Genomic DNA, 13771 nt, shown 5'->3' with positions numbered 1-13771 from the left:
TTTTTGACAATGTATGTTTGTAATTAAAAACTTTGAAAATTGTATTTTTAAAAACTTAATGTAGTATTTTTGAAGAAAAAATTAAGGACAGTAAATAAAACAACAAAAAAAAAATATTTATAAATTTTTACTAAAATAAATTATAACTTTTGCTAAAAAATGGTGTAAAATTAAAATAAATAAATTAAACTATATAATTTAAATTAGAATATAAAAATAGTATTATATGTTTAAAAGGATTTATAAATACTGTTATTATATTAAAAGTAAAAAAAATGAGATGTCTCTAATTATTAAGACATCTCTGTTTCGCTGTCCCTAGCCCTTGGATTTGTGGGAGAGATTTTAATGAGATATTAGCGCATTCGGAGAAATCTGGAGGTCCTAGTAGGCCTGATTATTTGATTAAGAATTTTAGAAAGGCAGTGGATGATTGTTCTTTGCAAGAGATTGAGTATGAAGGGGTCAATTTACTTGGTGTGATGACTACAATCTTTCAAGTCTTTTTCTAAAAAACTTAGGGTCTGATTGGTTCGCAATTAGAAAACTGTATTTTTGAAAAGTAAAATTTTAAAATAAAAATTTGAATTTAGTGACTAAAATCATGTTTCTGAAAATGTGATTGGTTCAATGTCAGTAAACTATTTTTGAGTTTTAAAAAAATAAATCTATGATTGGTATTAAATTTAAAAATATAACATAAACTGAATATGTGATTGGAACAGTTGAATTTGAATATTATTTTAATTTTATATATTTTATATACATAGATTGTATAATATTAAATTTTGATTTATTAATAGATTTAATTAAGTAAAATTTAATTATATTGATAAATTAAAATTTAATAATAATTATTGATTAAATTTATAACAATATTGCATTGTCATCTATAAAAATACCAGCACAACTAATTTTTGAATTGTGCATAAATGTTATAAAATGTTCCATAAACACCTTATTACTAGTGGGAACATACTCAAGTCATAAAAATTGGCAAAAAGAAAAAATAAATACAAGCAATGATACAAAGGATAGGAGTAGAGAGAACAAACAAATCCTGATTTTGATTTTAAGTTTTTGAAGAAAAAATCACAAAACAGAGAAAACGCAAAATTGTTATTTTCTAAATTACAACACAAAATTAGAATTCTGATTAGGATATAGTTTTCAAAAATAATCTACCAATCAAATATTTTGGTAGGTCCCACAAATTTTAAGTTTTCAAAATCATAAAATCATTTCCAAATCCCCAACCAATCACACCCTTAGTAATTGTGTGGGCAAGTCTCAACACATGAAAAAAGAATTTATAAAGAGAAAATTAAGAGAGAGTGGGCGGCTACCTATAAAATATTATGAGTGAATTTTTACCTTGTCAAATTCATCTTACCTAATGCATTCTATAACACTAGTATATATGAGCAATTAACTAGGACATAAAATAGACTTTAGTTTCCCATTTTAATCTAATTATTTAATATTATAATTAATTAAATACTTGTCAAAATTAAGAAATTATAATTTTGATATTTATTTAATTCATTTTATTAATATTAATATTAATATTAATATCAATCTATCATAAAATTGTCTCAATTGGCTATAATACTATAACGCCCTGGTTACTCTAAGACCGTTACTGTGAATTTTGAACTGTGCTTAACTCGCTAATCGAGTTCTTTGGTTATAAACGTACATCTATGTGTTATTAATAGGTTAAGGTGTAAAACCAATCAAAAGAAAATGACATATTTTATTTAAAACATAAAACTGTTCTTGGGTCCATAAAAACATTTAGAAGTTATTTACAATCCAAAATGGTCATTACAGTATAAAATTACAACATGCCGACCAAAGCGGCAAAATTAGGGTTAACCCCTAGTCCCTTTGAGAAACTCCTTGGCCGTGGTGGTCAAGCGGCCGCATATGTACACATCGCCACCTAAGCTCTCCACTCATGGCTGGGTGAGCTTTTCTTTCCCTTTACCTGCACCACATAGCACTCATGAGCCAAAGCCCAGCAAGAAAACTCAATGCTGCATGTATATAATATCAAACGATGACCATAATAATCATCCAAGACTTATAGCCCTAAATAGAGGAGTGACTATTGTAAAAGTCACTAATGTGGGTTCTGTACCCTTTACAAATAAGTGAACAAATCACTAGCTTAAACAGGATAAGTGACTGATGAGCAAGTCACCAATGTAAATCAACCGAGTGACCATGGAGTCACTAATGTGGGTTCCGTACCCTTAGCCATGTGACGATATGGTCACCCGAGCCTTCTGGCCCTGACTCCGAGTAACTAGTCATGGAACTAGGCAAGTGCTTTTAGTTTTCATCGAACTTGGGGTTGGTCCGACATTAATGCTCATGATGAATCATTCAATGCAGATGTCGATTAGATCTAATCATTTATCGGCTTTGTGTTCATGACGCTTATGCCACTCCTGACTCATAGGCCAGTAACATACGACCAGTGCTCAGTACCGCTGTCGAACTTGACTAGTAAGTCACAGCTTCACAGACGAATCTGACACCATTGCCGGTTCTGACTAGTAAGTCAATGCCATTCACAAGTAAGCCAGATTTGCTAAGCATTTGATATGCAATCACTGTCCACATTTAAACACTCAACATGCCTCAATTATAACCATGCATGTCACATATAGGATGCAATTTTCTTACCTCTGGTTCGAGCGAGAATTAATAAAAGAATGACTCTTGAGAACGATCAACCTTTTAGTTCCTTGACGGTCACCTGGTCATAACCAATTATGGGATTCTATCAATAAAATGAATCACAAAAGTTCTCGGACCAAAACCTAGCCTCCGAGACATCGAATCCTACTAAACCGGGTAGTGGGGTTGATCCCGAGGCCTAAGGTTTGAATCCCCAAGTCAAAAACACACTTCCTCCCTTCCTCATCCTCAAGCTTGGGCTGCGGCGCTCTAGAACAGAGCCACGACCCCACCTGGAACCCAGCCAAAAACCCCTGTTTTTCCTCTCCGAACTCATTTCAAAACCTCATTAAAACTCTCCCAAAATCTCAAAGCAAAGCCATCAACTATTACCACAACTTATCTACCATATAACCATCAAAACCCAAGCCTTAAACCAATCAAAACCTTATCAAATTCTCATTTCAATGATCAAAACTCAAAACCTTAAAACCAGCACAAACACAAGGAAAGGAACTATAAAATTGAACTAAAACCTTACCTTAAGCTTAGGTTGAAACCTCTTCAATGGCTGAACACTAATCTAAGACCTCAAGCATCAATCTCCAAGCTTGAATCCCCAAACTTGCTTCAAAATTCAAAGGAAGGAGAAGAGAAAGATGATGATCGTGAGGGTGATAGAAAAAGCTCTGTTTTTTGTTCTATTTCCCACAGCCTTCAACTTATATAGCCTAGGTCAAATGACCAAAATACCCTCCATGCTTAATTCATCTCTTAACAGCCCCAAGGGCAAAACTGTCTTTTCCTGCCTATTTCGTTAATCATAATTAGAACTCTCCAAGGCTGTGGGAAATAGAACCAAAAACAGAGCAAAACTGTCTTTTCCTGCCTATTTCGTTAATCATAATTAGAACTCTCCAATTCCCATTATTCTCAAATACCAATAAAAGCATATCCCATTACCCTTTAATTTCCGGTAATGCTCTAATCATCAAACCACCCCGAGACTCACCCCGAGTCCCGAACTTAAACCTATTATGACCAAACCGATAATTTATATTCAAAGACTGTCTCATGCCGAATGGCTCGAACAAATCCACATTATAATGTGGCCTCAACAATAAATCACCGACATGCATACAAATATACAATTATGCCCTCAACGGGCCAAATTACCAAAATGCCCCTATGATGAAATGTGGACCCACATGCATGCACTTAACATCATATTATAATATAATTCACATAAACATGTATATAATAGTTTAATGGCATAATAAATCAATTATGGCCCTCCCGGCCTACTAATCCAACCATTAAACCACATTAGGGATTTTGGGGCATTACAAATACTCTCTTTTTGAGACTTTAAAATAAAAACCTCATAGTTTCTTCTATTTCTTTTCTTATAAAATATAAATAATTATTTATTTTCATTGACCTTATCATTATGATATTTTTAAAATTAATAATTAAATTAATTGTTCAAGACTACTAGGTTCATTTTGATAAGAGATGACATAGGGACCATGGATCCATGAACTCAAGCTCCAATAAGTTACCGTGAATTTGTTTATAACAAATAATCTCACTACCTTATTAATTCCTCGTGACTCCACTATAGACTCAGAATTGCACTATTGAATTCATAGAACGCTTTACACCAAATGTAAATACGTTATCCATTGTTATGACCATAACTATCATTCAATCATGTATATATGATCTACTAATGAGACGGGTGAAAATGACTGTTTTACCCCTCATTGGTATTTTATCCTTAACTCCCACAAAGTTCATTGTAAATGATATTTCCATAAATTTAATTACAGAAATGAGTACTCTATCATTTAACACTTGAACCAAGTAATAAGGAAATCACCGTTTCACTTCTTAAACAGAAGTTATAGATTTCATATATATGATAAATACTCTCACTTAAGTATACTACCAAATCTTCAATATGTAAGTATGAGATAGTTCGTAGGGTAAGCTGGTAACGAACAAATCAAAAGACTTGAATAATACAATTAGTAGAATATTAATCACTCAGAATTAAGATTGAATTGACATATGATCAACGTCGTGATATGATTAGATTAGATAATAACAATACTTACTGATCTTATCAATAATCAATATCAGTCCAGTCTAATGTAACAAAACACATCTAGAGGCCGTTTGGTATGAGGAGTTCGCAATTTTCATATTACTGGGAAAGTTGAAGAGGGTAATCTGATAGTCTGGAAACTTACATCATTGTGTTTGGTTGTGCACTATAATCTTATCTATGATTCCTGGAAATATCACTTTCTGTGTTTGGTTGTGCATAGAAATCTGTTAAGTTTTCATATTTTCATAAAATTAATATAATAATATATTTCATCAAAATAATTTATAAACAATTTTACACATGAAATATTTTTTAACAGAATTAAAAAAATACATGTATTGAATACTAGAATCAAGTATAATTTTTAAAATTACAAAAATACCCTTATTTTATTTTTAATAACATTTCATTTGTTATTTTAAACTAAAGTAATGATATAAAGGTTTTACAAATTAATTTCTTTAAATAAACAAATATTATTTATCATTTTATAGTTTGATATATGTATATTTGTTTTTACTAGATACAAGCAATGTGCATTATCCACGTTTGCTTAGTTTTATGTGTAGAATTTATTAATTATTTTTATTAAATTTATATTAATGTCATATAAATTTCAAATAAATATCTTATTTTAATTAAATAATTTATTTATTTTTGTTTAAGTTTATGTTTGTTCTAGTTTTTGAATTTGAGATTGACAACAAGAAATTATATATTATATATTTAATGTAATATTAAATATTATACTTGTATTTTAAATTTAAGTTTCTTGCTAGTTTAAAAAAAAAACAATTTGTTGCTAATTGACAGTAGATTATATTATTATTCGAATAAGTGAGTTTAAGTTTAATTAAATTTTATTTAACTTATAAAACATATGATTTTGTTATTTTTAAATAACTATCATTGTAAAATATCTCAAAAATATCATATTTTAATTTATTTAATTATTTATTATTTTTAAATAATTATTATTGTAAAATATCTCGAAAATATCTTATTTTAATTTGTTTAATTATTTATTATTTTTAAATAATTATTATTGTAAAATATCTTATTTTAATTTTGTAATTATTTATTTTATTTTATTTAAATTTAAGTGTTTACAAACTACTGTTAAATATAAGAATATTCTGTTAAATATAAGAATATTCTATTAAAGTTAACATTAAAAAAAAATAAAAAACCGTTAAAACTAATAATTTTCGTTATCTACACACTTATTATATAGAAGAGATATTATAAGCTTCAAAAATAAAATAAGTCATTAACTAAAAAATTATTGGTTTAAGATTTTTTTTTAAAAAATAATAATAATAATTTTGAAGTGTTTTATATTCCTGGGTATCTGAAAACCACTTGTCAGCTGAGTTTCACTTGAACCTAGAATCAGAACAAGTTAAAACCCCTGGAGTACAGATTCCCAGGTTAGAAAAACTCAAACCTAGTACCAAACATGAGAAAATGTTCAGATTCTCATTCCCGTGTCCAGATTCTTGCATACCAAACGACTCCCTAATTTTATCTACTTTGTCAATGTCTTGGATATGACATCACATCATATGTGTAAGTAGATCTTATCGTAGATTACCTAATCGGTAACAATTTAGTGTATTGATTTAATCTTAAGACAAAATACTTTTGAACATATAATTACAGTTATAATACACTATGACCAAGTCACTATAATTGTAACTATACATATGTTTGTGATTTTATAAATGTTTGTATTAATAATAATTAATCATGTAATGAAACATGTAAATAACGCAGTTTGATTGAACAAAATGATTTCTACTACTTTATTAATAATAAATGAGTGACATAAACAATGTAGTTTTATAAGAGCATAAAACCCAACCGTTTAAGAGTGGTTTATCAGAGACCATAGAGGTCAGGTTCTTGTAGATGATGTTGAATTTGTTTATGGTCTTGTTCAAGTTGAGGTTGCTGAAGCATTGGCAGTTTTGCTTGGTGTGAGGTTGGCCGTTCAGTTTGAAGTTAAGAGATTTTCCCTTGCTTCAGATTGTGTTACAGTGGTGAAGGCCTTAAATAGCCGGGAGGGAGTCTTATATGTTAGATTGGGGAATAGTGATTTGATGAGATAGTGTTTCTTTTGATTGGGATAGGGAAATGACCTATTGTGCACCTGTTTTGTATGGAGCAGATTTCCTTTCTCTGTGTGGCTGTGGTTATTGATAAAAATTCTTTAAAAAAAAAATGAGATGTCGATATCTACAGTGGGGCACATTTAGACAATAGCAAACGTTAAATATATTGTTGGGTTGGAATGAAAATAGAAAATTTTTAACACAAAACTTGAGTGGGGACATACATAGCTTTATGGTAGCCTAATTGAAGCAACCAATCCGATCAGTAGTATTCTTACCATGTCGTGATCATTTATATTTTTTACTAGCAAAAAAAAATAATAATAATAAAATTTTTATTTTAGAATTTTTCTTAGCCTTGAATTAATTAAACAAAATAGATTATGAAAGTAGGCAATAAATTAAAGAAAATCCAGGATTGGTAGGACCCATCTTTAATTATTTTAAGCTTTATTGTCCACCACCGCTACCCTAATGTTGGGAGCTCGGCAGAAAGTGAAAGCACTAGACAATATTAAAATTTCGATATATTTTTAAAAATATTGAAAACAACTTTGACATTTTTTTCTTTAATATATCCCAACAGAATTGGCAAATGACAATTCAATTAAGTTGCAAAATTTCTATTTATTTAAATATACGATTTGTTTGTTTTTTTTATTTTTTTTGCTCATTTTCTTTCGGCAGAAGGTTTTTGACTTACATGTTGCCTCTTGTATTATTTTGGTGCACACACTAAAAAAATGTGTTTCCTTTGCTACTTATTAAAACTCATTTTATTAGAAAGACGCAAAACTAACATTGAATACCTTCATTGTTTTTTTTTTTTTTTTTTGAGAAAAATACCTTCATTGTTAAATAAATAATAAAAATAGCTTTGTATTTGTTTGTAAATATATATATATATATATTTTTGTGTATATTATACTATGCATTGGGATTTATATTAGGTTGTATTTGTTGTCTACCATGTAAGTTGTATTTCTGGTTCCTCTCTTTGTAAGTTATTTTACGCTATTAGTTTCTACGGATGCACCAAAAGACGTTGTATTAGCATTGAAGAGCAAAATTAAATATTTAGAGTTTTGGAGTCGCCCAAAGCATCTTTACTAGTAAACAGTGTTAAAATTTATTATTATTATTATTATTATAACATGTTATGTGATGTATTTAATTTATAATTATACAATGTAATCATTAAAAAAATAACAAATAAATTAATAAAAAAAAACCTGTTTATTTCATTTGTAATTTTCTTGAAGAGACACGTTAATTGGCCATATTTCAAATGAAATGATAATATTATTAATATTGCAAGTAAGACACTGATTTTTATTAAGAAGACGCAATAACAATATTGAATACCTTCATTACTAAACAAATAAATAAATAATGCAATTGGTCAAGAATCAACTATATGACTTACAAAATTATAAATAAAAAGAAAACATGTTTATTTCATTTGTCATTTTCCTAAAGAGACTCGTTAATATTGTCGTGTCATATTTCGAATGAAATCTCAAGAAAGAGCAAGACATGATTCAAAGATATAAACAGTTATTTAATGTTGTTGTTGTTGTAATAAAATATAATAAAGCCAAAAGAAGATATTATTTATTTTTGGATTTCAAAATTGTCGTTGCCACTTGCCAGATACTTCCCTACTGTATTGAGCTGACGGACAATATTGTAAGATATTAATTTTATTTTATGTTCTCAATTAAATCTGCACGAGTTCCCATAACCAGTATTATATATACTTACATTATACATATATATATATATATAAATTAATACAAATATTAAATATTTTTTCGATCAGAATAAAAGATCTAATCTTTATGAACCATAAGCGTTGTACCTGACTCGACTGTCTATCATACTCTTATTACGCTTCTCGTATTAGATTAGCATAAAGACTCTTTCCTTGTTAAGAGCAAGACTGAGTGGCAGCTGATTTTGCAAATTTGACTTTTTTTTTTAATTGTTATCATTTTGTGATCTGTTAAGATATATTCACATTCAATTCTAATGATGAGAATAGATTTGTTCAAAAATTAAACTTATTTTTTTAAGGAAAAAGTGGTGGTGAAATTCTTAAGAAGAATTAGTTTTGTAGCACTCAAATATGTATGCTAAAATTTTTACGACAATGTGCAGCTGTTGATCCATGCCGTTAAATTTAACTAGGGATTTATAATGGCTGTAATGTGCGCCACTTTTTTTTATTCATATCTTATTTAATTTATTAAATATTTTAATTCTAATTTTTTTTAAATCAATTAATATATTTCAATAATAAAAAAAATTAGATTTAAAAGATATATAAAAAAAAACCATATATATAGAACCTGAAGGTTAAAATAAAAATGTAAAAAATGTACTATTTTTTTTTAATTTTTGTTATCAATAATTTCAAATTTCAAATTTCAAATTAAATAAATTAAAATAACTAACAAGATTTTAATAAACTTAATCACCGAAATTAACTACTTAGCTATTATTATTGTCAAAACTTTTACATAACTATTTACGTACTATAAAACTAATTGTGAGTTTCACCGCAATTTTCCCTATTTTTTACTTGATCTTCAATATCTCAAAATTTCCTTCTTTTATTGAAAATCATAAAGCTTTTGTTGACCATAAGATTTGACGCCATTTTGTATTGAAACGGCTTTATACAACATTAATCAATATTTAATTCAATCTTATTTCTCTTTGGAAAAAAAAGGAAGTATCGCCGATTTTTCGTTTACCATTAGATTTGAAGCCATTTTTCTAGGAAATAAAAAGTAAAATAAGATTTAGCATATCAACCTCCACCAAATAATTTCATACTCGTACTTATCCAATTTATGTCAAATTACTCAAACTTTGTATTAAATTATTATAGAGACCAAAATAAAAAAGTTGGTCGTTCTTTCATGTAAATCTCAATCTTATAATGTAAACAATAATCCATGTTAGCATATTTATCTTCTACTATATGAAAAAACTAATATTTTGACTAGGGTTGTCCTTAATTAACAATATTCAACACGATTAATAAATTTTCAAATAATAGCTTAAGTGCGTATGTCATTGAAGATGTTGTCACCATAGATTGTCAAATTCAATTGTTATCAAATGATACAGCGCATAGAGTCATTGGGAAAGAGGGTCCTTATTTCCTTGAAAGTTGGCAAAAGTAAAGCTAATCAAAATTGATAACCAAAAGGAAAAAATTAAATAAATAAAAGCATAATTTTTTTCTTAAAATAACATGTGGGGTTGCATATTGGAGTATCTCTAATGGAGTGCTAAAAAGTAGTGAATTATTATATTTATCATATTTTAACAAAAGTATCACTTTAATGGTTTTTTAAAAAATGTGTCAAATTTAGCACCTACAAAAAATTGTGTTAAATTTGGCACAAAATAGCATGGGTAATTTGGCACAAAATAGTATGGGTCCAGTAATAAAAGTTATTTTTTTATTTATCAATTACTAATTTATTAATTAACAATTAATGACTAAACATATTATTTTTTTATTCACTATTTTTATAATAAAAAATATAATAATTTTTATACATTATCAATAAATATTAAATGAATTGTTCACTTTTTTATTATTCACTATTTTTATTTACTTGTTTTATTAATATGTATTTTGTACATTAAAGTATAATTATAAATATTAAACCAAATATAACATTGACTTTTTTTTTTTTTAATTGGATATAAAATTAGCGAATTGCACCGGAGACAGTGTTGATGAAGATATTGCTATTGGGCCATTTGCATTTCTAATAATCACTCCACTAGGGTATTGTCTATTCAAATAATAAAGTGAAACGAAAATTAATTATAATCATTTAAAAAAAATAATGTGTTATAATAAACTTAATGTTAACAAAAAAAAAAAAAAAAAGCAAAAGTCTTGGCGAGTTAAGACCCAAAACAACCAAAGAAAAAGACAGTTCGAAACGGCTTGACTAAGTGACACATAAAAGAACACAGAGGAAGGAAAAAGAGAATTAGAAAGGGTAAAACCGTAAAATTAGGAGGGAGGTCTATTAACACTAGAGGATTCGTTTCAAGATTCTTGGGCCATATAAATGCAGTGATGGAAAATCCAAAAAAATGCAAATGAGGAATGAGTGAAAGGAGTACGTTGGAATTGGAATCTTATCACGTGTGAGGGTGGAATCCATTTCGATAATTAATTCACTTTAGAATCCAAGTTGGAGTCCGCCCGCGCGCCTATAAATTGGCCCACTCTCCTTCGGTATAAGCACCACCATAATTACACATTCAGAAACCCGAAGAAAACTAGGCCACACGCCCAAATCCTAGGAGAAAGATTATCAAGCCTTAGGTTAAAACACACACACAAATGGGCGGGTGGGCTATAGCGGTGCACGGTGGTGCTGGTGTTGACCCTAATCTCCCACTCGAATGCCAGGAGCAAGCCAAACAACTCCTTACTCGATGCCTTAATCTCGGGATCTCCGCCCTTCGTTCTAATCACTCTGCCATTGATGTTGTTGAACTCGTCGTACGTCCCTCTCTTTCCTCTTATTCCTTGTTTGGCTTCCTTTTTCTGCTCCCATTTTTCCGTAGTACTACTGAGACTATGCACTAACAGAAGATATTTACGCCAAAATAATGGCCATGCATGTTTATCATCAGTTTTGTTTGTATGTGAAATATAGTAAAAACCAGATTCCTTCTTTTTTTTTTCTTAAATTATTTTCTAATGATGAGTTTTATTTCGCTATTTGAAAAAACAGGTGAGAGAGTTGGAAACTGATCCGTTTTTCAACTCCGGGCGTGGATCAGCCCTGACGGAGAATGGGACGGTGGAGATGGAAGCGAGCATAATGGATGGGCCAAAAAGACGATGCGGCGCCGTTTCTGGTCTCACCACCGTTAAGAACCCCGTCTCACTCGCTCGTCTCGTTATGGAAAAGTCTCCTCATTCCTACATAGGCTTCTCTGGTGCCGAAGCTTTCGCCCGCCAACAGGTGTTTTTTCTATATATAAATATACAAACATAAATAAGCAGTTTCTAGTTCATTCGTGTGGCTCTCTTTCAAAGTCACGTGTCATAAACCCTTGCTATTGAACTACTGTCACGTAGACTAAATTAATAATAATAATAATAATATGGTTTGTTCGATCTTCCAAGTTTTTCTCTTTTGAAACCATAGCATAACTATCTCGTTTTGAGTTTTTTATTTATTTAAATAAAATTAAGAGCTTTACATTAAAATATATAATAACAAAATATTAACGAGTGGTTTTTTTTTCTTACTATTAATCAGGGTGTTGAGGTGGTGGACAATGAGTACTTCATCACTAAAGAAAATGTAGGAATGCTCAAGTTGGCGAAAGAAGCCAAAACCATTTTGGTACGTTGATTCTCTTCTGATTTGTGTACTATAAAATATACAAAGGTAGCAGTATTGTGGGCCGGGACTAACTTTTCTCTCTCTTGTCCTTTGATTTGGGGTACTACAGTTCGATTACAGGATCCCATCTACCGGATTGGACAAGTGTAGCGCCGGCGTAGACAGCCCAATCGTGATGAACGGGCTGCCCATAAGCGTGTACGCGCCCGAGACAGTGGGTTGCGTGGTGGTGGACAGCCAGGGGCGGTGTGCGGCGGCCACTTCGACAGGTGGACTGATGAACAAAATGACCGGTCGCATAGGTGACTCACCCCTAATTGGTGCGGGGACCTACGCCTGTGACCTTTGTGGGGTCTCCTGCACTGGAGAAGGTGAGGCAATCATTCGCGGCACGTTGGCTCGTGAGGTGGCTGCAGTGATGGAGTACAAGGGCCTGGGCCTCCAAGAGGCTGTGGACTTTGTGATAAAGCATCGGCTCGATGAAGGGCAGGCTGGGCTCATAGCAGTGTCCAATACTGGAGAAGTGGCTTGTGGGTTCAATACTACTGGGATGTTTAGGGCTTGTGCCACTGAGGATGGGTTCATGGAAGTTGGGATTTGGGAACAGTAGGGCTAGCTAGTGGTGGCTTACTTTTTCGATTAGGTGGGTTGCACAACCCTTCACCCGTCTTAATAAGAAGTATTTGTATCCAGCCAAATTGGTGGGTTGGCGGGTTAACATGTAATTTAAAAAAAAAAAATAGTTGAACTTATTATTAAATTTGTTTTTTTTTTTCAAAACTAGAGATATGTATGTCTCATGCACATTAGTGTAGGATTTTTAGCTTGTTTACTAGTGTTCTTTTTATTTAATAAATAAGTGGTTATTATTTTTATTCGGTGGGGTCGGATTTGGTTGGACAGGTTGGTATGGCAACTCGTCTACAAAGTTAGTAGTCGATTTGAAACTTTAATTGGGTTGTTCAAATTGACATTTTTAATGGTCAAGTTAGTCGGAAAATTTCATGAACGCCCTTAATTATAATACTAGAGGCAACTAATTGTTTCCATTTATCACCTTTAACCTCATACAAAATAAAAAAAAATGCAAATTATTCTGGAAAATAATTTCTAATTTAGTTAAATACTACAAAGTATTATTACACATACATACAATGTCTGGAGTCCAGAATTGGGGTTTTGCAGGCAACTTGCAACAAGATCCTGTTAAAAAAAAAAAAAAAAAAAATCAACAGTAAATAGGAATGATGAATAATATAGACCGCAAGTTTCTTTTGTTAGGTTACTCAAAGTTCATGTGCAATATCTTTTGTCAGAAAAAAACAAAAAAAGTTAATGTACAATCCAACGTGAGAATGTAGCTTTGTAGTTGATACTGTTGAAATCACTTTGTATTGCCAAATGTGAATTGAGTTATTTTATTGGCTCCTTTTAGTCTTTTACCTGTATGGTACTCG

The 13771-nt window shown here is 30.5% G+C and overlaps 1 protein-coding gene across 1 annotated transcript; it reads left to right on the top strand.

Moving 5' to 3' along the window:
• The first annotated feature begins 11185 nt into the window (after positions 1 to 11185).
• On the top strand, positions 11186 to 13189 carry LOC133830087 (probable isoaspartyl peptidase/L-asparaginase 2). Its single transcript, XM_062259998.1, has 4 exons — positions 11186 to 11458; positions 11694 to 11927; positions 12228 to 12314; positions 12424 to 13189. The coding sequence occupies exons 1-4, from the start codon at positions 11297 to 11299 to the stop codon at positions 12922 to 12924; spliced, it is 984 nt and encodes a 327-aa protein (XP_062115982.1). The 5' UTR covers positions 11186 to 11296; the 3' UTR covers positions 12925 to 13189.
• Positions 13190 to 13771: the final 582 nt, after the last annotated feature.

This window comes from Humulus lupulus, chromosome 4 (assembly GCF_963169125.1).
Source record: "Humulus lupulus chromosome 4, drHumLupu1.1, whole genome shotgun sequence".
Taxonomy (NCBI): Eukaryota; Viridiplantae; Streptophyta; class Magnoliopsida; order Rosales; family Cannabaceae; genus Humulus; species Humulus lupulus.
This window is presented reverse-complemented; position numbering and strand designations above follow the sequence as displayed.

Coding starts and splice junctions, on each gene's coding strand:
- LOC133830087 (XM_062259998.1), top strand. CDS start 11,297: ATGGGCGGGTGGGCTATAGCGGTGCACGGTGGTGCTGGTGTTGACCCT. Junction 11,459..11,693: donor TTGATGTTGTTGAACTCGTC/GTACGTCCCTCT, acceptor TTGAAAAAACAG/GTGAGAGAGTTGGAAACTGA. Junction 11,928..12,227: donor AAGCTTTCGCCCGCCAACAG/GTGTTTTTTCTA, acceptor ACTATTAATCAG/GGTGTTGAGGTGGTGGACAA.